This window comes from Manihot esculenta, chromosome 10 (assembly GCF_001659605.2).
Source record: "Manihot esculenta cultivar AM560-2 chromosome 10, M.esculenta_v8, whole genome shotgun sequence".
In the NCBI taxonomy this organism is placed as follows: domain Eukaryota; kingdom Viridiplantae; phylum Streptophyta; class Magnoliopsida; order Malpighiales; family Euphorbiaceae; genus Manihot; species Manihot esculenta.
In genome coordinates this window covers 2,748,225-2,771,862 of record NC_035170.2, presented here as the reverse complement: position 1 = coordinate 2,771,862, position 23,638 = coordinate 2,748,225, and the positions used below count along the sequence as shown (strand labels likewise).

Here is a 23,638-nt window from a genome sequence, read left to right as displayed (position 1 = left end):
ATCTGCGGTTGGCCTTGCAGACCTTGAGGGAACATGGCTTGTATGCCAAGTTCTCTAAATGTGAGTTCTGGCTGAGGAGCATTTCGTTCTTGGGGCATGTAGTGTCAGAGAATGGGATTGAGGTGGACCCCAAGAAGACAGAAACTGTGGCTAACTGGCCTAGACCCACTTCAGTGACAGAGATTAGAAGTTTCTTGGGTTTGGCAGGTTACTACAGGAGGTTCGTTCAGGACTTCTCGAAAATAGCAGCTCCTCTGACCAGACTAACCAGGAAGAATCAGAAGTTTATGTGGACCGACCAGTGCGAAGAGAGTTTTGAAGAGCTTAAGAAGAGGTTGACTTCAGCACCAGTTTTAGCTCTGCCATCTAGTGATGAGGACTTTACAGTCTTTTGTGATGCGTCTCGTGTGGGACTGGGTTGTGTACTGATGCAGAATGAGAGGGTGATTGCTTATGCTTCTAGACAGCTGAAGAAGCATGAGTTGAATTACCCCACACATAACCTTGAGATGGCAGCAGTAATCTTTGCACTCAAGATGTGGAGGCACTACCTCTATGGGGTAAAATGTGAGATCTTTACAGATCATAAGAGCCTGCAATACATCTTGAGTCAAAGAGATTTGAACTTGAGGCAGAGGAGATGGGTGGAGCTGCTGAGTGACTATGATTGCAAGATTCAGTATCATCCGGGTAAGGCGAATGTCGTGGCAGACGCCCTAAGCCGGAAGTCACTAGGCAGTCTATCCCACATCACGACAGAGAGGAGACCAGTGGTGAAGGAGTTCTACAAGCTCATTGAGGAAGGTCTACAGATGGAGTTGTCTGGTACAGGTGCCTTGGTGGCCCAGATGAGAGTGGCACCCGTGTTTCTGGAGCAGGTGGCTCAGGAACAGTATGAGGACCCGGAGTTAGTAAAGATTGCCAAGACTGTTCAGTCCGGCAATGACAGTGAGTTCAGATTCGACAGCAAGGGGATCCTCCGCTATGGGAGCAGACTATGTGTACCAGATGACATAGGGCTAAAAGGAGACATTATGAGAGAGGCTCATAATGCAAGATACAGCGTTCACCCCGGAGCCACCAAGATGTATCAAGATCTAAAGAAGGTTTATTGGTGGCCAGCTATGAAGAAAGAAGTGGCACAGTTTGTGTCAGCCTGCGAAGTGTGTCAGAGGGTGAAGCTGGAACATCAGAAGCCGGCTGGAATGCTTAACCCGCTACCTATTCCAGAATGGAAATGGGAAAATATAGCTATGGACTTCGTAGTGGGGTTACCGGCGGCGTCCAATAGAGTGGACTCCATATGGGTGATTGTGGACAGACTCACCAAATCTGCTCACTTCATTCCTGTCAGGAGTGGCTACTCTGTGGACAAGTTGGCGCAGGTGTATGTAGACGAGATCGTCAGGCTGCATGGGGTTCCTGTTTCGATAGTGTCAAATAGAGGGCCCCAGTTCACCTCCAGATTTTGGCGGAGTCTGCAGAACGCCATGGGTACCAGGTTGGATTTTAGCACTGCTTTCCATCCACAGACGGACGGACAATCAAAAAGGACCATCCAAACCATAGAGGATATGCTCAGGATGTGTGTGCTGGACTTTGGCGGTTCTTGGAGGCAGCATCTACCTTTGGTGGAGTTTGCCTACAATAACAGCCATCATGCTAGCATCAGGATGGCTCCATATGAAGCTTTATATGGAAGGAAGTGCAGATCAACTGTTTGCTGGGAAGAAGTTGGAGAAAAGGCCTTGGCAGGGCCTGAGCTAGTTGAGATTACCAGCAGGGTGGTACCCATAATCAGAGAAAGGATCAAGACTGCTGCAAGCAGGCAGAAGAGTTATGCAGACGTCCGCAAAAGACAGTTAGAGTTTCAGGAGGGGGATCTGGCATTGCTTAAGGTGTCTCCTATGAAGGGAGTGGTTCGCTTCGGGAAGAAAGGTAAACTAGCCCCACGATACATTGGACCCTTTGAAATCTTGCAAAAGATTGGGAATGTTTCGTACAAGCTGGATTTACCTGCTTTAATGGAACGAATCCATCCGGTTTTCCATGTTTCGATGTTGAGGAAGTTTGTGTCAGATCCGAGCAAGGTTCTTAGTGAGCCTGATGTGGAGGTCCAAGAGGATCTCACCTATGTTGAACAGCCAGTACGGATCATAGACACCCAGATCAGAAAGCTAAGAAACAAGGAAATCCCAATGGTGAAAGTCCTTTGGAACCACCACAATATGGAAGAGTGCACCTGGGAGACACGGGAGTCCATGCTCCAGCAATACCCTTATCTTTTCTGAGGATAGTTCCCTGTGAGTTTTATGTGTTTTGTAAGTATGTTATGTTTTATGCCATGCTGTGTGTGCTAGTTGAGGTACATTCGGGGACGAATGTTCTTAAGGGGGGGAGAATGTAATACCCGGCTAGACTCCGGTATCGGAATTCCTACCGTCCGGTGGAATCTCGGATATCGGAGACCTCTAGAAGGGTAAAACCAGGTTTTCATGAATGTTTTAATGTTTTTGATGATTTTAAGTAAAGAGGAAATGAGTTTTTGAATGAAAATACCCTTGGAGGAAACTCAGGTTCGGCCGCCGAAACTCAAAGTTCGGCCGCCGAACATGCATGCACTTCGGGAGTGCTTTAGGCCCCCGAAGGCATAGGTGAGGAAAGTCCAGGTTCGGCCGCCGAACCTCAAGTTCAGCCGCCGAACATGGCATGCATGCGGAGGCACATTCGGCCCCCGAACGTGACCTGGCCAGCCACTATAAAAGGGTCCCTTAGCCGAAAACGGGCGAGCTTTTCCCCATTTTCGGCCAAGGTGAGCTTTTCCGCCGTTCCTCACCATCCTTGAGTTCTTTCCTTTAAATCTTTCAAGTTTTTCATGTGTTTTAACTTTGTTTTGAAGATTTGAGCTTTTGAGTAAAGTTTTAGAGCTTGGAAGTTCAAGAATCCAACTTCTCCCACCTTCGAGTTCTAGGTCGTCTCTCTCTCAATCTTCAAGAGGTAAGAGCCGATCTTAAGGTCATTATATGTTTTAAATAGGTTTTATACTAGATCTATGGGGTAGAAATGCATGTGTAGGTTTTTAGTGAGTTATGGATGATTTTTTAGTTTATGGACAATGTGGCTTGCAAATGCTTGTGTATGTGTATTGTAGTTGGGGTTTAAGGTAGTTTGAGACCCCTAGGAGCTTGTATGCATGTTTTGGTTGAGTTTTATGCATGTTGAAAGAGTTGGGAGGCAAATGTGCATAAAGGAGCCAAGTTTCTGCCCTTTGGCAGAAACCAGGTTCGGCAGCCGAAGGCACTTTCGGCCGCCGAACATGGCTGGGGAGGCAGGCCTTTCGGCTGCCGAAGTTGCCCCCGAAAGGAGACTTTCGTCTCTGTCTGGGACTTTCGGCCGCCGAAGGTGCCGCCGAACATGCATGAGTTTCGCCTCTGTCTGGGAGTTTCGGCCGCCGAAGGTGTCGCCGAACTTGCCTGACTTTCGGCTCTGGAGGGACTTTCGGCCGCCGAACCTGCCGCCGAAAGTGCCCTGTCCAGCTATTTCTTGCATGTTTTTCTATGATTATTCCATGATGTTTTAGGGGGTTTTTGGGGAATAGTTTAGAGTTATGTTCAGGTATGTTTGGTCCTTCATTTGAGTCCACCTGTGTAGGTTCGGACCCGAGGAACCGAGGACCCCAGCAGTGAGTCCGTTGCCCCAGTGTCTGGTCAGAGCTATCCAGAGGTGAGTAGAATAAACCTTATGTTTTAAAGCAAATGAGTTACACAGTTAAGCATGTTCATACATCATGAATGCCATGTGATGAATTAGGTTGTTGCATTAGAATTCACGAATATGTTGTATTGCATTTATGATGTTGATGTGGATTGGTTATTGGATGACCCTTTAGTCCTCATATGATATGATGATGTTACGGCATGAGATGGTATGGAAGTCCAGGTTGTACCCATTCTACGTCCCTGGCACGATGTAAGAGAAAGTCTAGGTTGTACCCATTCTACGTCCCTGGCACATTGGTATGTTATGATATGTTATGTTAAGAGAAAGACCGGTTGTACCCATTCTACGTCCCGGCACAGTTGGACTATGTAGAGGACTATTGGTGACAATACCATCCGAGATGTGATTAGTTGTGATGTGTTGCATTACATAATGGCATGAGATTTTAAATATTGTTTTCTATTATTCTGCTCACTGGGCTCTTGTAGCTCACCCCTTTTCCCTAATCCCCCAGGATTGCAGGTACGGGCTAGACAGAGAAGTCAGGAAGAGTAAAGTCTTATGTTTGTAATAGATAGATAGTGGACATGATGAATTGTAAGATGATGTATAACTGAATAGTTATGTTATGTGTAATGATATTGAAGTTTAGAAATTGTGCTTGACCATAGTTCATTGTAATCCCTTGTTGATACATGATCTTAGATATTTGATGATATATGTTAGCCAACTCAACACATGGATATCGCCTTTGGGGCATTGTTGAAATCCCACAGAGGGATTAATGTTTATGTATATGCTATGTATAGTGCATGCACAGGTTGAGCTTGGTATATGAGGAATGAATGAAAAAGGAAAGTTTTAAATTTTATGTATGATTGTTGATCATGTATGGGATTAAACAGGTCTACAGGTTACATGTCAGGCTTGCTACGGGTCCCGGCGGCCTTAAGCCGATCTGGATCCTAGCGCCGGTAGCGGTCCGATTTTTGGGTCGTTACAATCTTCCCCATAAAGAACTTCCTCGCCATCAGAATCCACTTCTCTAGCTCGAAGTTTTGCCAGAGGAGTATCAGGAGCGCGTCTGGCTTCCCTTAAACCCCTATTATAGCCAGTTCTAAACATACGAAAGGCTTTCTGCCAAATAGCAGTCTTCATCTCCGCAGAGGCTTTATACTCGTCCAGATGCAACTCGCAGGCCTCAGCTATAACCGCCTTCAATTCAGAAGAATCCTTATAGTCTTGGAGGTGAGCTTCACAGGCCCGCTCAATCTTTCCTTTCAGCTCATCCGACTCCTGATACTCCTCCAGACGCCTCTCGCACTCCCGCTGGATCTTATCCTCGGCATGTCTAACCACCTTGAGCAGGGCTGAACATTTACGCTCTAAAGCCCTGACTTCATGGCTAAGCTGTTGGTTACGAAGCGTAGACTCCTCGGCCGATGAAGCCAGGTCTCTGATACGCTCAAAACTCGTGCTCAGCTCCTGCTCAAGGACCTCCACCCGAACCAAGGCCCTTTCCTTTTGAATATTCACCTTATTTAGGTGAACTTGAAGCCCTTCAAAATCAGCCTTCAGGGCCTCATACTGGCGCCGGACCTCCTCCTTCTAGCTTATGGCCTCATCCCTTTCCCGAAGGGTCTCCACCAGGGAGGACAACTGCTTCAAAACTTCTTCACTTCGAATCTCTGCTGCAGCCGCCCTTTCATCAGACTCCTTGAGAACCCTGCGAGTATGAGACAACTCTGCCTCCAGGGACTTGGTATGCTCTTGTGCCTCAGCCGTTCTCTCGTCGGCTCTTTTGAGGGCCTCCAAGGCAGAATGCAGCTCTGCTTGGAGGGACTGGGTATGAGCTCGAGCTGCTGTAAGGTTGCCCCTGGCATCACTAGTTACGGACAAATTCTCCTCCAGGCGCGCCTCCTCTATCCGGTGGTCCACAGATTCCCGGAGAGAGTGATCGCGGGCATCCACCTCCATGAAGAGGCCCATCACCTAAAACAAAGGAAAAAACTGTTAAAACAAAGAAAACCAGAATGAAAGCAAAGGAGGTAGCTTAGCTTACCATCAGGAGCATCTCCCTGATCGTATTTCTGAGCTCCTCGCGAGGTCGGGAACGGAACGTTGCTTGCTCTCTAGTAGAGCTAGCTAAGAGACCAGTGAGAGCAAGCAAGCGTGGATCCGAAGCCTCCAAGATGCCACCGAACATCCGTTCCTTAACAATCTCAGCAACCACGCTTGCGGGGGACTGATGAGTGATATCCTCTGCGTTCAGAATGTCGTTGTCAGGAGCAGACAGCAGTGGTATCACAGGGACTTCTTTCTCTTTCCCAATAGGAGGGAGAGCTGGAGCTGATCCCTTAGAAGCTTTGGATCTCTTCTGAGCTGGAGCTGGAGATGGCACTTCGAGGGAGGCAGGACGTTTGTCCCCTACCTTCTCTATGACATCCTCGCCCTTGGCAAGGTCGGACCTCACCTCTTCAGGGGCATCTCTGGTAGGAACTCCCGGGACACTATCGTCAACAAGAACGATCTCCAGTCCTATCCCAGGAGCCTCCTCTTCAATAATAGGGGATTCAAACCTCCCCCCTGGTGCCTCCTCAACAGGAATAGCAAGATCCGTCCTCATCTGTCCAATATCCCCTGCCTGCTTCACAACAGTTAGGGGAGCTCCCTCCGCATCCTCCGTAGAACCCTGACCAGATTTAGCCTCCTGAACAGGTTTCAAGGCAGGGGCCGACCTGCCATGACGAGATGGCCGAGAGGGTCTGGCACCATGGGAGCTCGACTTTGGAGCCCGAGAAGGAGCTCTAGCAAGAGGCCGGCTAACCTTCTTGGCAGAAACAACCCGAGCCACCTCTGCAGCAACCTCAGGCATGGGGCGCCCAGCCAGGAGGGCATCTAAAGCAGCGTTCATACTCTCTCGGGACAGAACTAAGTTCTTCGGGGGCTTGATCTCATCCATTTTAACGTTAGAAGCTGCCAAAAAACACAAAGTCAGAAAGAGTTAGCGTACTTTCTAATGTCACTTACGAGGAAAAGCGGAGTTGCTAAACAAGGCATTATACCCGTGTTTCGGATATCCCTAAGATTAGACACTAACATACATCTCTCGACGTCATACTTCTTGTCAACAGAAGTCAGTCGAAGATACCCCACCTGCTCGATGAGGCTCAGTTGGGGCAGGTCGTTGATGCCCGGGGGGACATCCTCCCAGTCTAGCCCCACTCCCCACGATACGTCGATATCTTTTCTCAGCTCCGCCACAAGAAAATTCTCTACCCATCCCTTTATTGAATCCTTGTAGCCCGTGAAAAGAGACAATCCACCACGGGGGGAAAAATAGTAAAATTTCTGAGTCGCCCTAACAAGGCGGAAGAAAGTGACAAATAGACACGTTGTGGGTGTAAAACCCCAACTCAGGCAAATGGATTCAAAACAAGCCATAAACAAAATGGAGTTCGGGAACAACATCCGGGGGGTTATCCCAAAATATCGGAAAACCTCGATGAAGAAAGGGGTAAAAGGGAAGGTCAGACCTAGGGCTGTAAATGAGTCAAGCTATTCGTGAGCTACTCGAGGCTCGACTCGATAAAAGCTCGACCGAGTTCGGCTCGTTTTTTAAACGAGCCAAGCTCGAGCTCAATTTTGAGGCTCGTCACTTAAACGAGCTGAGCTTGAGCTCCATAGTATTCGGCTCGTTAAGGCTCGCGAGCTGGCTCGTTTTTAGGCTCGTGAGCTGGTTCGTTTTTAGGCTCGCGAGCTGGCTCGTTGAGAAGGCTCGCGAGCAGGCTCGTTGAGAAGGCTCGCGAGCAGGCTCGTTGAGAAAGCTCTCGAGCAGGCTCGTTAAATAGACTCGTTAAATAGGCTCGTGAGTAATATTGTTTAAATAAATTGGTGAACCAATTCGTTAAATAAATTTATAAATAAGTTCATATATTATTAAAAAAATAAAAATAACTATAAAATTATAAAATTTAAACTATTATAAATACTTAAAAATTATAGTATTGAAAATTACAAATAATTAAGATTAATTATTATAATTAATATTCTTTAAAATTAAATTATAAAAATCTTTTGTATATAATTATTATAATAAGATTCCATAAAATTAATGTATAATCACAAATAATTAATATTAATTATTATAATAAGTATTCTTTAAAATTATAGTACTACATGATAAATTGAGTTGTAAAAATTATATACATTTTAAAATTAAAGTATAATTATAAAAAAATTTTGTATATAATTAAGAATACAATATAAAAGATGATAATAATTATCAAAGTATATTAATAATAATTAATTAAGGTTATATGGATGTTGAAGTTGAAATTCAAGTTAACTAATTGAACAAGCATGAAGATGATTATGAAGATAATTAAATTATATTAGCTTGTTTCAACTGTTGGAAGTTAGAATCAACTTTATTCGTTTGATATTAAACTTTGTGTGTAATCTAATTTTATTATGTTGTTGAATTTATATTTATTTGTGTTATTTTAGTTATAAATTGTGTTACGTAATTTTTTTTATGTACACACTCTTTTTTTTATATTATTTAAATTAATGATGATTAAAAACTGATTAAAGTGTAATTATTAATTCGAGCTCGAGCCTGAACTTGAGCTCAAATCAAACTTTTTAATTTTGAGCTCAGTCTCGAGCTTTTTTAACGAGTTTCTTAATCGAGCTTTCCGAGTTCGAGCTCGAGCTTTATTAACGAGCTTCTTAATCGAGCTTTTCGAGTTCGAGCTCGAATTAGGCTCGTTATTAAATCGAACGAGCTTTTCACGAGTCGAGCTCGAATCGAGCTCGATTATAATATTTAATTCTCGAGCCGAGCTCGAATCAAATATTAGAGCTCGAGTCGAGCTCGAGCTCGAGCTCGAGCTTCCAAACTTTTTTAATAAACGAGCTTGAGCTTTACAAAGCTCGGCTCGGCTCGGCTCGATTACACCCCTAGTCAGACCGAAATCCCTCTGTTTAAGAAAGAAGACTATGCAAAGACCCCTCTGGGGATCTACCAAACCAGGAGGGGAAGGTTTTGGAAGAACTATCCTTTCATTCCGGAGAGGAGCGTGAATAAAGTAAAGTGGAGTATCTAAATAACTCCGAGAAATATACTTGGTTATGGAAGAAGGAGTAATGTGCGACTCGAGATTGGCAACATCGGGAAGTTTAGAATCCTCCATGGAAGAGTAAAAGAGCGTACCTGAAATGCAATAAGGTCGAGAAGGCAGAAGAAGTCGAAGGAAAACAGAGAGCAGACGAGAACAAGTTTCTTCAGGAGACAAAGAGAATTCGAAAGGAAAGGCAATAATGAAACGAAGTGTCACTCTGAACAATTTTGTCTTGGAGCGGCGCGGTCATTAATTACTCTCGAAGTTTACCCCCTCATCAGTTAAACAATAACTAACGAGAAGGTAAAGGGGCAATAACCGACGGCCGCTGGACTTCGCCACCTCTATTAAGGGTTGGGCCCACGGCAATAGCCCATCACCCGAAAGCAATTGACGGCCGCTGGATTCTCCTCACCCGGTCTAGGGCCAAGCCCATGGCAATAGCCTGTCACCCAAAAGCCCACATGCCATCTGCATAGAACAAACCCAACTCGCTCAAACCTTAAGACCGGGCTCCACTTGGACCTCTCACCCAATGATAAAGACCAAGCCCTGCTCATTACCTAAGAAGGTCAGAAGCTCGGCTCACAGGTTAAAAACAGAGCTCAGGGTTACGACTGATCCAGCTCGGAAAAAGATACATAAAAAACTCAAAGACACAAGCAGATGGAAGCATGATAAAGACCAGCCCTGCTCATTACCTAAGAAGGTCAAGAGCTCGGCTCACAGGTTAAAAACAGAGCCCACGGGTACGACTAGTCCAGCTCAGAAAAAGTAAGTCAAAAGCTCAGTTGGCTGGTTCTGAACGATTAAAGGGGCAAGAAGGAGAAAGCAATACAGCAGATCCCTCGGGAAAAGTTACGGAGCAAGCAATCTAAGTACTTCATTTATGATAAAGAAAGAACAGCTCGAGTATGAACGCAAAACAAAAATTTCATTAAAAGAAAAACACATTACAGCATGTCACAGATACCAACACTACGGGATAAAAGGCTATCCTTAAAGGATTTACATGCCCAGATACATCATCATCTACGTTTACATCACTATCGCCTACCCCACTATCCTAGCTTTCGATTCAGACGAATTCTCATAGTTCGGAAGATGAGCTTTGCAGGCCAGCTAAGCTCTGTCTCGTTATTATAGGGGAACTGAACAGGTCGACCCCCATAAGCACCCATCACTGTTCCATCATAGATAGGCATTCTGAAGAGCAATGGAACAAGTGAATGTTGCAAGCCTACACCCAAGTGTGATGCACGATACACTCATGCACACCCAGGAAAACCAGCGAAACATTCTGAAGAGCAATGGAACAAGTGAAACTTTCAATATCGTGAAACATATGCGGAAAGGCATCATCAGGAGATGGGGCAGGCTTTGTTCCTGTTGACCTGAAGTTCTCGATCGATCTCAAAGTCCGAGAGGACCCAAAAGTTCGAACAATTGGAGCAGTTGAGACTGACTTGACACTGATGTACAGCCTTGAAGATTCGGAACCTCGAGAGCTCGACATGGAAGCCCGAGCTGGAGCGAGGGAAGGACAAACCATACCCCTTCTCTAAATCGAAAAGAGAAATCTCGCTGTTTCGTTAATGATCCCAAGGATAAGAAGGAAAGGTTAGTAATATATAGTCAGAGGCTGAGCTTTTAATGCGAAACAGGGCGTTTTCATACTCTAGGCTGGTAGCATCAGAATCCTTAAAGGCTATTCACCAGAAAGGAAAGAGAACGCACCGGGAAGATAAAAGTAAGAAAGCGAGGATAACAGTGCGCACAAAGAGCAGAGGAAAGCTAAATATAGAAAAAAGATAGAGAAGATTTAAAGCTACAAGTGACAATAAGATGAAAGGGCAAGCCGAATTCAAACAGACGCGGTCATAATGATTCTAGGGGTTTACCCCCTCGACAGTTGGGGCAATAACTGCCGAGAAGGTAAAGGGGCAATTGATGACCTATGAGTTCACCTCATCCCCGTCTAGGGCCAGACCCATGAAAATAGCCCATTACTTAGAGATCCTCAAGCCACTCACGCCAACTGGGTCCAGTCCATTAAGCCTCACGACCGGGTTTATCTGGCTCTCTCTACCAGGCCGGCCTCATCTTCTCTACACCTTGGGCCGATCCCATTTAGGCCCTGCTTTGTCCTTACTCTCCGGTCCAGCCCGGAACCTGAAAGAGGATCCATCCATCCATCTTGCAGACCCGCCTACCCGCGCCCTGAGAGAATCAGAGGCCGTTACGCATGGGGCAAATATTTGATTCCCTCGTACGTCCGTATCAGCGTAGCAGGGACAGATGGTCTACTGATACTCGTTCTATTGACACGTCACTAGCAGACAAAAGGAAACCTATAAAAGGAGAAATACTCTCTTCTAGGTTTAAACTTTTTCTAAGTTTTACAGAGCCCATTATAAAAATCCTATTTCTCTGGATCTCAGATCATCAAATATTATAATTAAATTATCTATAATCGTTTATCTTTTGACAAATTATGAAGTGTCTTATACTTATTTTCTAAAAAATAAAACAGAATAATTTTCTATTTATTGATAAATTTGATAAATAATAACAATAATTATAATATTATTTAAATCATAATACCTATAAAAATTATATAGAATAATTTAGTTATAACGTTAATATTAATGAAATATAAACTAGTTTGAAATCAAAGTTGATTCACAATTATATAAATTAATAAATGCTCTTACAATTTAGTTTGCCACCATAAACGAGTCCATATATTAATATATTTATTTTTGAGATAATGATAAAAAAATATTCTTTTTATTTTTATAATTATATTTTATTTTTTTTATCATTAATTAAATTTTATATTTTTTATGATTATTTAATTACACTCTAACATTAAATTTCTTATTAAAAATTAATAAAATTATACATTAATTATGACATTATTACCGCATCATTATCACATCATTTTAGTGAAATTTAGAATACAATTAATTATAATTAAAAAAATTAGAATTTAATCGATAATTTTTTAAAATTTAATATGTAATTATAATTTTTTTAAAAATTATAATTTTTATTATCGTTTCTCCTAAAATTAAAATCGATAATATTAAAAAAAATTATAATATTATCATAAATTTTTTAATTTTATCAATGATTTAGTATATTAATTTTATTTTAATTTAATTTTGAATGAACTCATCATCTAAATTATTTTTTTAAAGTCATACTAATTATTATTGTAATTTAAAAAAGTATATAATTAAAAAAACTATTTTTAAAAAATATATTAAAAAATAATTATAGCTATTTTATTATTTTATATTCTTGTAAATAAATTATACAAAATATAATTTTAAATTAATTATATATTTCATATTATAAAATATAATTAATATATATTGTTGATCATACACTTTTTAAAATTACAATAATAATTGGTATAGATTAAAAAACTAAAATATAGATTAATTTTGAATTAAATTAAAATAAATTAATATATTAAATCATTTTTTGTTAGGTATGCTTTACGGTAGTAGGTATAAATGTGGGAAATATTTTTTAAAAATTGTTAAAAAAATAATTTAATAATTAAAAAAAAAAAGAAAATGTGTTGTGGATAATATAATTAAATTATGGTATGTGTCAATGTGTGTTTAAATGGAGATAAGCACAAATATAATTAAATTATTGGGAAGATGGTATTGAAGTTGCAGCCTTTCATGACAAATAATTATAACAAAAAACCTTGATGTGATTCTTCACCTTCAAACTCACTACTTCAGACTTAGATTCATCATTTGTTTCTTTGTTCTGTATTAACAAATTCTCCCCAAATCAATTCTCCATTCATTTGATTATGTCAGTGGCTTTAGATGAATTGCATATATATAATTTATTATTTAGCAAATGATTTATTATATTTAAATTTAATAATTATATATATACATGAATTTGGTAAAGATTTTGTTTTTGGGTAGCATACTCAGAATCAAATTAAATGAAGGCATCATCACTTTTTTTGTATGTTTCAGAAACCACATGCTTTCTTTTATATTAATCATTGTTAATTTGTCCAGTCAAATCAGAGAGCATCTAAGCTTTCACTTGGTTAAAAATAAATTATTTTAATTATTAAAATATTTTTAAATATAATTTCTATAATTTTACTTTATTTAGAGAGATTTTCAATTAAACAGAATTTAAATATAGAAATAAAATGTTTAATTTTAAAAATAAAAAATATTATGAAAAATAATTTCTCTTTATATATTTTTGATATTTCAATGTCATTTTCTATTATTTTCCAAAAGCAGCGCGTGGTCAAAAAGAGTATTTATAGGAACCCGTGCCGCTGCATATCTAAAGGCCAGGTGTAAGTTAGTCATTTGTCACTGGCCAAAAATGGCGCGTGAATCTATGACTTCCGCTATTACTCGCCGGATTACGTGGCTCCAAACAAACTTCCTTGTCTCTACTGTGCATGTATACGCACGGTTGCATTTGTATTCGTGATGTATCAGATAATTAAAGTATGCAGTATCACCATATTTTCTCATTTATGTTAAATAATTAAATAATAAATTTTTAAATAAAAATAATGATAAGTATTCATTCAAAAAAAACTAATGATAAGAATATTTAATTGAGCTTTTAAATGCGTTAAATTTTGTTGTCATGCATCTAAAGAACATTATAAACTTAATTGGAAAGAAAATATTTATCTCATTTTATCTTTTTTTTATTTGTTACAATATTATCAATTTTTTTCAACGTGCATGCGGATAGAACTGCGTCATATTACCGGACTGAATTATTTTATTTTAGACTTAAGCTCGTGGTTGATTCAATTTGTCTCTCGTATTTAAGTCAAAATTTGAGATATTGAATCGATCAACAAAATAAATTTTAGATTAGCGTTATTTTTTTAAATTCAATTTTATCCAAAATAAATAAAATCCGACCATCATTAAATTCAATAATTCAATATATATATATATATAATTTTTTTTCTATTCCAATACATGTATACGATTAACAAAATTTGTTGAACTTAATTAATTAGAATCACTCGTGAATATATATCTCAATATAATATTATTTATTTTCAATTTACCACGTAATTATTTGAAATGTATAATATTAATGATAAAATAACTTATTAAAAATCAATAATTTAAAATTTTATAATTTATAAAATTTTAATATTTTAATGAGAAACTACTAATATTCTAATGCCACGAATGTATTTTTTTTTCCTTTTTTAGTTTTTTTCTATTTATTTATTATAAGCTATTTATGTTGAATTGCTTCAAAATATAATAAAAATAATAATTTATAATTTATTTTGGGTGGAAATAATATACTTTTATCTCCTCCAAAAAAATAAAATTATCATTAAAAAAACATACATATGCATGCCCATATCCGGATAAAACATTTTAGAATGTAACATCATCATGTGTTTAGGTACTTTACTGCAAAAAGAAAAAAAAGTTTTTTTTTTGTATTTTTTTTATTTTTAATAAAATTTTATTTTTTTAAAAAATTTCATGACATTATTTTTTTTAAGGCCATAATGATGCAATGTAATCCAATAGAATTATTCATTTTATTATGCAGAATGATATTCTCATATAATTTATAATTGAGAAAAATATATAAAATATTAAATTAACTTCAAAATGTTAAAATTATAATATTTTTAGAAAAATGGTATTATCAAAAATTTAAGATATGCAAGTGTTTTTTTTTAAATGGAATTTCTAAAAGTTTTTTGAATTAGGAAGGAAAAAAAAGGCTTTAATAGTTAGAAAAAGAAAAAAAAAACTAATGCCATAAATTTAGCATTGAATCACAAGAAATAAAACCCTAAAGACTTGTTGTGAGAACAAATCCTCATGGAATCAATCCCTGCCATCACTTCATGAATCCAACGGTCAGGATCTTGCCATTGCTCGTGCTTATCACTCGTATCTTTCTTCCCCTCACTCTCTTCCCTGCCTGTGTCTTTGTCCGAGTCTCTGTCTATCTCGCTCTCTCTCTCTCTAACAACATGGCTAAAGCCACTACCATCATTGATCATCTGCAACACTCTTCACTGTTAATCTGATCTCTCCGTATGTATTACCAAATTTACACTCTTTAGCACAACATCAACACCTTAACTCACAATCAAGGACTTTTCTTTTTCTTTTTTAAAAATTTTCTGTTTTGAAAAGAAAAGATTTTTGGGTTTCTTGAGTTCGTTGGTTTTGATCAACAAACAACAGCTTATTTGAACCAACAAACAAAAACCCAGTTTAATTTTAGCCTTTTTTAGCTTAAATTTAGCCAAAAGTTTCATTCTTTACACTCATATCTAATGATCACTGACACGTATTCAAAGATTTTGCCCGATATATCAATGCGATCAATGCTCAAAAACGAGGATTTGGGCAAACTGATTAGAGAGCAAAGGTTACATCAAGAGGTAGCGAGTGACAGAGAGGAGCTCAATATTTATCGGAGTGGGTCTGCCCCACCTACTGTAGAAGGGTCTTTAAGCTCGATTGGGGGCTTGTTTGATGCTACTGGGTTACCTGCTATCAAAAAGAACAACAAAGGTGGGTTCTTGAGCGAGGAGGATATACGTTCTGATCCAGCTTATGTTAATTATTACTACTCTAACGTGAACTTGAATCCAAGACTGCCTCCTCCTTTGTTATCAAAGGAGGATTGGAGGTTTTCACAGAGATTACATGGTGGTGGGGTTAATCCGGTGGTTGGGGACGGACGGAAGGGTGGTAGAGGCGGTGATAATGAAGGAAACAGGTCGCTTTTTGCAGTGCAGCCAGGGTTTGGGGGAGGGAAGGAGGAGAATGGGAATGGGGCTGGTGGAGGAGTCGAGTGGGGAGGAGATGGGTTGATTGGATTGCCAGGTTTAGGCCTAGGAAGAAGGCAAAAGAGCATTGCAGAAATCATTCAGGTGAAACCTGAAATTTCTATCTTTTGTTGTTGGTGGTTGTTTTATTTTTGAAACATACGTTTCTATTTTTTAGGTCTTCGATGCAATATTTGTTTGTATATTACCTTTCCCTTTAGCTAATCCTAGGATGATGTCTGGTCCTTTGAAGCATTTGGTGCAGATTTCTATGCTTCTTTTTCTATGGGTTATGTTAGGTATATGCTGTCTGGGTTCTATTTTTTCTGATAGTTGCCACTGATGTAAGAAATATTGATGATATTTTGTTAGCTGTAGCCTGTAGACATAGTCGATGCAGTGGAGCTTGTCAATGTATTTTGTTGACAGTTAGAGCTTCTGACTTCTATGATTTTTATTGTGTCAATATTCATTTCTTGATATGTAAATTCTACATTTGTTTTCTAAGTAATCTGTGGACGTGTTTAGGTATGTCGCTTGTATACTGTTTTAATGGTTACTGATATATATAGTTCTTCAAATTGATAAGTTCTGATAATTGCTCCTTTTTTGGTCATTTTCTGAGAGTTGTTTGCAACAGTATTGAGCTTGATCTGATATTGCAAGTTAATTTATCTCTGTCTTTGGTTTTTAATGTCTTTTAAGTGCTTGATGTTGGAAGATAGGTTTCTTCTCATTTTGATTCCTCTTGCATTGTTCTTTTGCCATTTACATCCTTGATCCTTTTCATTATTGATTAATGACAATGTGCTTTGCTGTTATTCTCTACCAAGATATTGTTGTTATTGCCATTGTTTTATTGTCTGCACTAAGCTGATGTATTGCCATTGTTTTATTGTCTGCACTAAGCTGATGTATGTATTAGTGATTAGTAAATAGCAATGTCTTTCTGCGTGAATTTTTTGATGTGTGTTTGAGCGGAAAACATAGCATAATCAAATGTGACTGTGATTTGAAAATGAACCTTGTTCTTTTATCCTTGTATTTTCTATTTATGTATTTTAAGTGGTTGCTTTCTTTTTGGATTTCCCCAAGTACCTAGATCTGGATGAGACAGGGTCATCCTTTTTATCTTGCCTATTCCTTTTCTGTTCATACAAAATGTTGTGTTACTTTGCATGAACAAATACGTAAAGGAATATGTGCTAGTTTTGTTAGTGCGTGCAGGTCTTATCATTGCAAGCCCAAAAAATGGTGATTTTTGGGCACATAAATGAAATACCATCTACTACCATTTTTCTGTGTGCTTTGAGCACACAAATTAATGCTATGGTGATTTTTGAGGAAATGAAAGTTTCTTAAAAATGCAGCTTGAGCTTCTACAATTAGTTATTCTCTTTGAATATTTGCTGCAATATGAATTCCATTCTTTTGTTCTTGTTTGATTGTATATCTCAAAATTTTGTTGAATTTCCTTGTCTTTTGCTTTCCTTGGCTTTGTTGCTTGTTTAAGGTGTTTGGTCATGTGATACAGGATGACATGGATCATGCAAATTCCATCTTAAGGCACCCTTCTCGTCCAGCCAGTCGGAATGCATTTGATGATACTGTAGAAACTTCTGAAGCCCAGTTTGCTCAGCTTCACGATTTAGCATCTGCTGATGCTTTGCATTCTGTTTCAAACAAACAGGGGGTGACCATGGTCCCAAATGTTGGTGCAACTGCCTCTCATACCTATGCTTCTGCTTTAGGTGCCTCCTTGTCACGAAGCACTACACCTGACCCTCAGCTTGTTGCTAGAGCTCCTAGTCCTCGCATTCCAACTATTGGAGGAGGTAGGACCAATTCTATGGATAAAAGAGAAGTTAGTGGTCCAAACTCATTTAAAGGTGTCTCATCAAGCTTGAATGAGTCTCCTGAGCTTGTAGCAGCTTTGTCTGGGTTGAATCTGTCTTCAGTTGATGTAGAAAATCATGCAAGATCACAAAGCCTTCATAACATTGATGACCACTGTGATCTCTTCAATCTGCATGGCGACCAGAACCATGTCAAGCAACAGTCATTTTTGAATAAATCTAATTTATCTGCTAACTCATATTTAAAAGGCCCCTCAACACCAGCTCTTAATGGCAGAAGAGGCTCTCCTTCTGACCTTCAGAATGCTGATAACACAAATTCCCCATTTACAAACTACAGCTTGAGTGGGTATCCTGTGAATCCTTCATCTCCATCCATGATGGGAAGCCAGTTTGGCAGTGGGGTTTTACCACCTTTATTTGAAAATGTTGCTGCTGCATCTGCAATGGGAGGAGCTGGATTGGATTCTAGAGCATTGAGTGCTTTAGGGCCAAACTTAATGGCTGCTGCAGCAGAATTACAGAATAGAGCTGGAAATCAGACTGCTGGTACTGCTCTGCAGATGATGCCACTAATGGATCCCTTGTATCTTCAGTACCTGAGATCAAATGAATACACTGCTGCACAGCTGGGGGCACTCAATGATCCTACTGTAGACAGAGAGTATCTTGGAAATTCATACGTGGATATGCTCCAAAAAGCTTACTTAGGAGCATTGCTTTCACCGCAAAAATCACAATATGGCATTCCCTATCTGGGCAAATCTGGCAGCTTGAATCACAATTACTATGGTAATCCAGCATTTGGTCTTGGCATGTCTTATTCTGGAAGTCCAATAGGTGGGCCACTTCTTCCAAATTCTCCTATTGGATCTGGCAGTCCTGTCAGGCACGGTGAGAGAAACATGCGTTTTAATTCTGGGTTGAGGAATCTGTCGGGGGGTGTTATAGGATCTTGGCACTCAGAGACTGGTGGTAATTTGGATGAAAATTTTCCTCCCTCTTTGCTAGATGAATTCAAAAGCAATAAAACTAAATGTTTTGAACTCTTGGAAATTGCAGGTCATGTTGTTGAATTCAGGTACATACCACCTGGTCAAACTTTTCTCCTTTTACTTTGCGCCTGAAGAAATTTTGATCTTATTGTACAATACTTTATTGAACAGTGCCGATCAGTATGGGAGTCGATTCATTCAACAGAAACTTGAAACTGCTACAGCAGATGAGAAAAACATGGTTTTCAATGAGATTATGCCCCAAGCTCTTTCATTAATGACTGATGTTTTTGGTAATTATGTGATACAAAAGGTATTTCTATATAGAAAACTCGAGTTTCCTGTGATGTTTGTGTTGAACTTTTAGTAAGGTACACAAAATAAAAAAAGCACTCATGAATGGATCAAAAAATTTATCTTCAGTTTTTTGAGCATGGATCTGCATCCCAAATAAGAGAACTGGCTGACCAATTAACTGGGCATGTCCTGACGCTTAGCCTTCAAATGTATGGTTGTCGAGTGATACAAAAGGTATTTATTTAGTCATCCTCCTTTTGATACTTGCATTATTGTATTTTGTTTAGACTCCTGCAATAGTGCTGTTTACTTTTGCTATTCTATCTTAATAGCTCATGTTGGAGTTGCTGACAAGTCGATTTCCCTAGCATTGTAGGGACTAGTTAGGCATCACATGTAAAAGATTATAGAGTGGCCTGCAGGATTCAGGAATTTCCGCATGTTATTGAGTTATTGAATTTTGTAACATTGTCTCAACCCACCAAAATTATTAAACCATTCATTATAATTTATATTAGACATCTGTTATTTTGGTGCTCTTGTCAAATTATGAAGAATTATGGGATGGCCAGTCCCTCATGTTTGGATTTTGGTTCTGACATACCAAGATATTTAGCTGGTCTGAGTATTTTGTCCCCTTCCAGTAAAAATGTCTGTTTTGCACCCGCACGTATTTTAATATAGAATGATGTACTTGATTTCAAAATAAATCTTAAGATTATGGATATTAAGCATTTTGTTCTTTATAACCAGGCTATAGAAATGGTTGAGTTGGACCAGCAGACAAAAATGGTGACAGAGCTTGATGGTCATATTATGCGCTGTGTACGTGATCAGAATGGGAACCATGTCATCCAGAAGTGTATTGAATGTGTCCCTGAAGATGCTATACATTTTATTGTTTCAACGTTTTATGATCAAGTTGTGACGCTATCCACTCATCCATATGGTTGTCGAGTCATACAGGTTGATATACCCTGTTCTCTTGTGTGCATGTAGCCATGTATGCATACATACGCATATATACATGTGAAGGTCTAACTGCTATGGTTCCAAATTGTTATATATTGTGACAGAGAGTCCTGGAGCACTGCCATGACACAAATACCCAGCGTATAATGATGGATGAGATTTTGCAATCTGTTTGCATGTTGGCACAAGACCAGTATGGAAATTATGTTGTACAGGTTTGGTGCACATATATCAATGAAGCTTTTAAGACAAATATGCATATTTTCTAAGAAGCATGGCGATGATGTAGGGTATTGATTATTGATAACATAGTTTTTAAGATATATTTTCCATTTTCAACTCTGGATATGTTCGGAGAAAATAGGTGCATGTGGAAAAGGTTGGGAAGTATCCATCAGGTGCTAGGAGTATCTGAGGATTTTAGTATCTAAAATGCGGGGGGGAAAAGCTCCTAAGTTTAAGTATTGCTGCTTCTTAGCATCTTTTGCTTGGTGATAAATTTATTATTTTCAGTGCTTTGCTTTTATGAGCAACTTTATTATCTGGCTATAATTTTATGATTGATGCTGAAGCTCAACGATGGTGCATTATGTTTGATATCTCTAGCCTCATGGAACCAAGGGGATTCAGTTGATAAGAAAATGTATATTTGCCATAAAATTTGTGGGAAGTATCTTGTTAGATCTGTCAGATGAGCATAAAGAATCAACAACTTAGCAATGAAGGATGGTACTTATTTGTTTCTGATTTTATTCTGCAACCATTATTTCCATGGATGGGTTAGTGAGAACATTGATTATGCTACTTACTCATCATGCACATGTACAACATATATAAAGGTGAAATGAGCTATCCTTGCCATAAAATACTCCACAAGATGACTCTAATTAAAGCACTATCTATAATTTTTATATCTTGATCTATTTCACATTAACGATAACAGCAGCAACTCAATAGCTACATTCACATTAACAATAACAACTCTACAATTACATGTTCGATAATTTATCTCACATTAAAAATTCTTTCTTACACATGCACACGCACACACGCTGAGATAGTTGCATGCACATTTTTATTTATTTGTCGATTTTTCTATTTTAAACTAACCTGTTCTAGTTTCTTGCTTGTAATATTACAGCATGTGCTAGAGCATGGAAAGCCTCATGAACGTTCAGCAATAATAAAGAAATTAACTGGGCAGATAGTTCAAATGAGCCAGCAGAAATTTGCCTCCAATGTTATAGAGAAGTGTCTAACATTTGGTACTCCCGCAGAACGCCAGGCTCTGGTGAATGAAATGCTTGGTACCACTGATGAAAATGAGCCTCTTCAGGTTTATGAACAACTAAATAAGCTGATAATTATTCTTGCTTGTGTCTCCTCTTTCTCTATATTCTCTTGTCTTTATGACGACTCCAGTATGTGAAATTCCTGAATTTATATTCCTAGTCTCAGCTTACCTTGTACCCCTAGAGCATAGTTATCAGATTCTCTTAATCCTCCTGCGAACTGCGTTCTGGGTACTTCGTACTGAAATGCGATACTTTTGTGTCACCAATCATTTGGAGACTGATTTTAGTCACCAACATAGAGGTTACAAGAAGAAAGAAAAGACGTAAGGGCTATTATAAAAGAAAAGTAAAAAGAAGAAAATACATTTTAAAATGTTTTAAGTGTGATACAGACATTAGATCTAAATGTTGGTGGAATAGGTGGAAATGTTAACTTGGGAGTATAAATTACTATTTTTATTAGTTAAAACTTTAATTTTTTTTTTCAACAAATATAAATATTATCAACTATTAGTCATATATTTAATTATGTAAACATTATATTATACTGTATAAACATAATTTATATGCCCCAAATTAAATTGGTGCACTAACTAAACATACCACTAGTGGAACTAACGTACCTATTGAGCCTACCCCCTACATATCCCTATATTTCATTCATTAACATGCTGTGTACCTCGTACTCAGTACCACGATTTAGATAACTATGCCCTAGAGTACCTGGAAGTTGTACAAAAGTTGTTAATGGGAGTTTCCAAAGATCTGTGCAGGAGAAACAGGCCTATTGGACAAGCTTTGCAACATAGATTTATTATTTGTTAGTTTTTAGAATTTGTAATCATGTCAGAATTTAGTCCTTGGATTTACAAAATTGGCAGCAAATGATTCATTGACATTAAAACTTGATTTCTTGAATATCTTTTGGCACTCATGCTTAAGATTTGAATTTGTCCGTTTAAGCAATGTTTTAATGGTTCACTTCTATATCATCCATTGCTGTTCCAGTGTGGTAGACATACATTTGATTGTGGGCTCCAGACCATGTTAAGGATAATGTTATCTCTGATTTTCCTTTATGCTCTTATTCTTCTTTAGGCAGCAGTTTACTAGATTTCACTCTCTAATTGTCATTTTGTAGTGGGGTTCTCTCTTTGGCGAACTCTGTTGGATGATATTCTTTTTTTACAGTTCCGCATATCTCATTTCAATGTTGTCTATTGAGAATTCTGTTCTTATTTTGGTTCTGTTTCTTGTTGCGTGCAGGTTATGATGAAAGATCAGTTTGCTAATTACGTTGTACAGAAAGTGCTGGAAACTTGTGATGACCAGCAACTTGAACTAATCCTTAATCGAATAAAGATTCACTTAAATGCTCTGAAGAAGTATACTTATGGGAAGCATATAGTTGCGCGTGTAGAGAAACTTGTTGCAGCTGGAGGTAATTCTATAGTTTTCATGCTTTATGATAATTTGGTCTGATTTCTACTGTTTGCACTAAAAAAAAGAAGAGCTGCAAACTCATTGTTTGACAGTTGGTTTAGGACTGAATATCATTTAATATGCCTTGTTGAGCATGTTATCATGTTCAGCAGCCAAAATGTGCTGTTTTATCGTCAACCAAGTATACATTAGAAAAATATGCGCACATTATTTTCTTCGAGTTCTTCCCGATATTATAACATAACTTCTGAAGGGCTGGGGTATCAAATGCTAATGTTAAATAAGAGTTGCATCACTAGTGCAGAAACAACTCTAACAAGTGCCCTCCATTTTTTGCAGAGAGGAGGATCAGCTTCCTTACCCTGCATCCTGCTGCGTAGATGGCATAGTTGAAGTTGTACAGCTAACTGAGGATAGTATGAGCGCCTCTCTTTTTTCTTTCTTTTAATATCTAGTAATGGCTGTCTATTGATTTGGATAGACAGGAGTTTAATGAAAATAAAATTGTCGGTTGTACTTAAAACTGTACATTTTTAGTTTGAGGATATACCTAGATGAGGCTAGCTGAGGCTCAGATGGTGAACATTCTGATGCTGATGCAGAGGCGATAAGAATTTACTGTACAAGTTTTAAGGTTGTAAAAAGGGAGGTAGTGTATTTGTGATCGCGACTGTACAAAATATTACCAGGCAGAGATGGCCTTTGTGTTTAGGAGAGTCTTGAATTTTTCTGTGTATGGATCTTTTATTTTCCTTTTAAAGAACTTTTCTTCATGTCATGGTTGTGGTGTTGCTGAGAATTTTATTACATGCTGGTTGATACTTGTTTGTTCATGTTCCTTGTCTGCTGCTCATTTCTGGATTCAATTGGATTTGATGTTGGTAAGTTATGAAAGCCTGTGCAGATTTTTTAATAGAATACTCAATCAAATGAAAGTTTGATGTGATGCATCTTTGGTGATTTCTTGTTTGACTCAAATGTTGAAGTTTCATGGCGAAATTGGCTTTAAACCAGAGTTTGATACAGATCTTTATGCTTTTGAAAAAATAAATATTTTAGAACATGCACACAGATTTAAGATAAACATAAACAC

The 23,638-nt window shown here is 38.4% G+C and overlaps 1 protein-coding gene across 6 annotated transcripts; it reads left to right on the top strand.

Annotated features, from left to right (window-relative positions):
• Positions 1-14,760: 14,760 nt before the first annotated feature.
• LOC110624860 (pumilio homolog 1) lies at positions 14,761-23,323 on the top strand. Of its 6 annotated transcripts, XM_021770272.2 has the most exons (9): positions 14,773-15,792; positions 17,222-18,624; positions 18,710-18,851; positions 18,962-19,069; positions 19,589-19,801; positions 19,912-20,022; positions 20,949-21,143; positions 22,369-22,543; positions 22,885-23,323. In XM_021770272.2, exons 1-9 carry the CDS (start codon positions 15,190-15,192, stop codon positions 22,923-22,925), a joined length of 2,991 nt encoding a protein of 996 aa, XP_021625964.1. In that variant the 5' UTR covers positions 14,773-15,189; the 3' UTR covers positions 22,926-23,323. The 6 variants fall into 6 exon arrangements, 5 of the variants coding, with proteins under 5 accessions (XP_043817119.1, XP_021625965.1, XP_043817118.1 ...); XR_006352352.1 differs by lacking the exons at positions 22,369-22,543; positions 22,885-23,323 and adding an exon at positions 20,414-20,646 and having other exon boundaries at positions 14,761-15,792; positions 20,949-21,087; XM_043961184.1 differs by lacking the exons at positions 22,369-22,543; positions 22,885-23,323 and adding an exon at positions 20,414-20,536 and having other exon boundaries at positions 14,761-15,792; positions 20,949-21,086.
• Positions 23,324-23,638: the final 315 nt, after the last annotated feature.

What these genes read in the sequence shown, in the direction of transcription:
- LOC110624860 (XM_021770272.2), top strand. Translation starts at nt 15,190, where the DNA reads ATGATCACTGACACGTATTCAAAGATTTTGCCCGATATATCAATGCGA. An exon ending in GGTCATGTTGTTGAATTCAG is followed by an intron (nt 18,625 to 18,709) that starts GTACATACCACC and finishes TTTATTGAACAG; the next exon opens with TGCCGATCAGTATGGGAGTC. An exon ending in GTTGTCGAGTGATACAAAAG is followed by an intron (nt 19,070 to 19,588) that starts GTATTTATTTAG and finishes CTTTATAACCAG; the next exon opens with GCTATAGAAATGGTTGAGTT.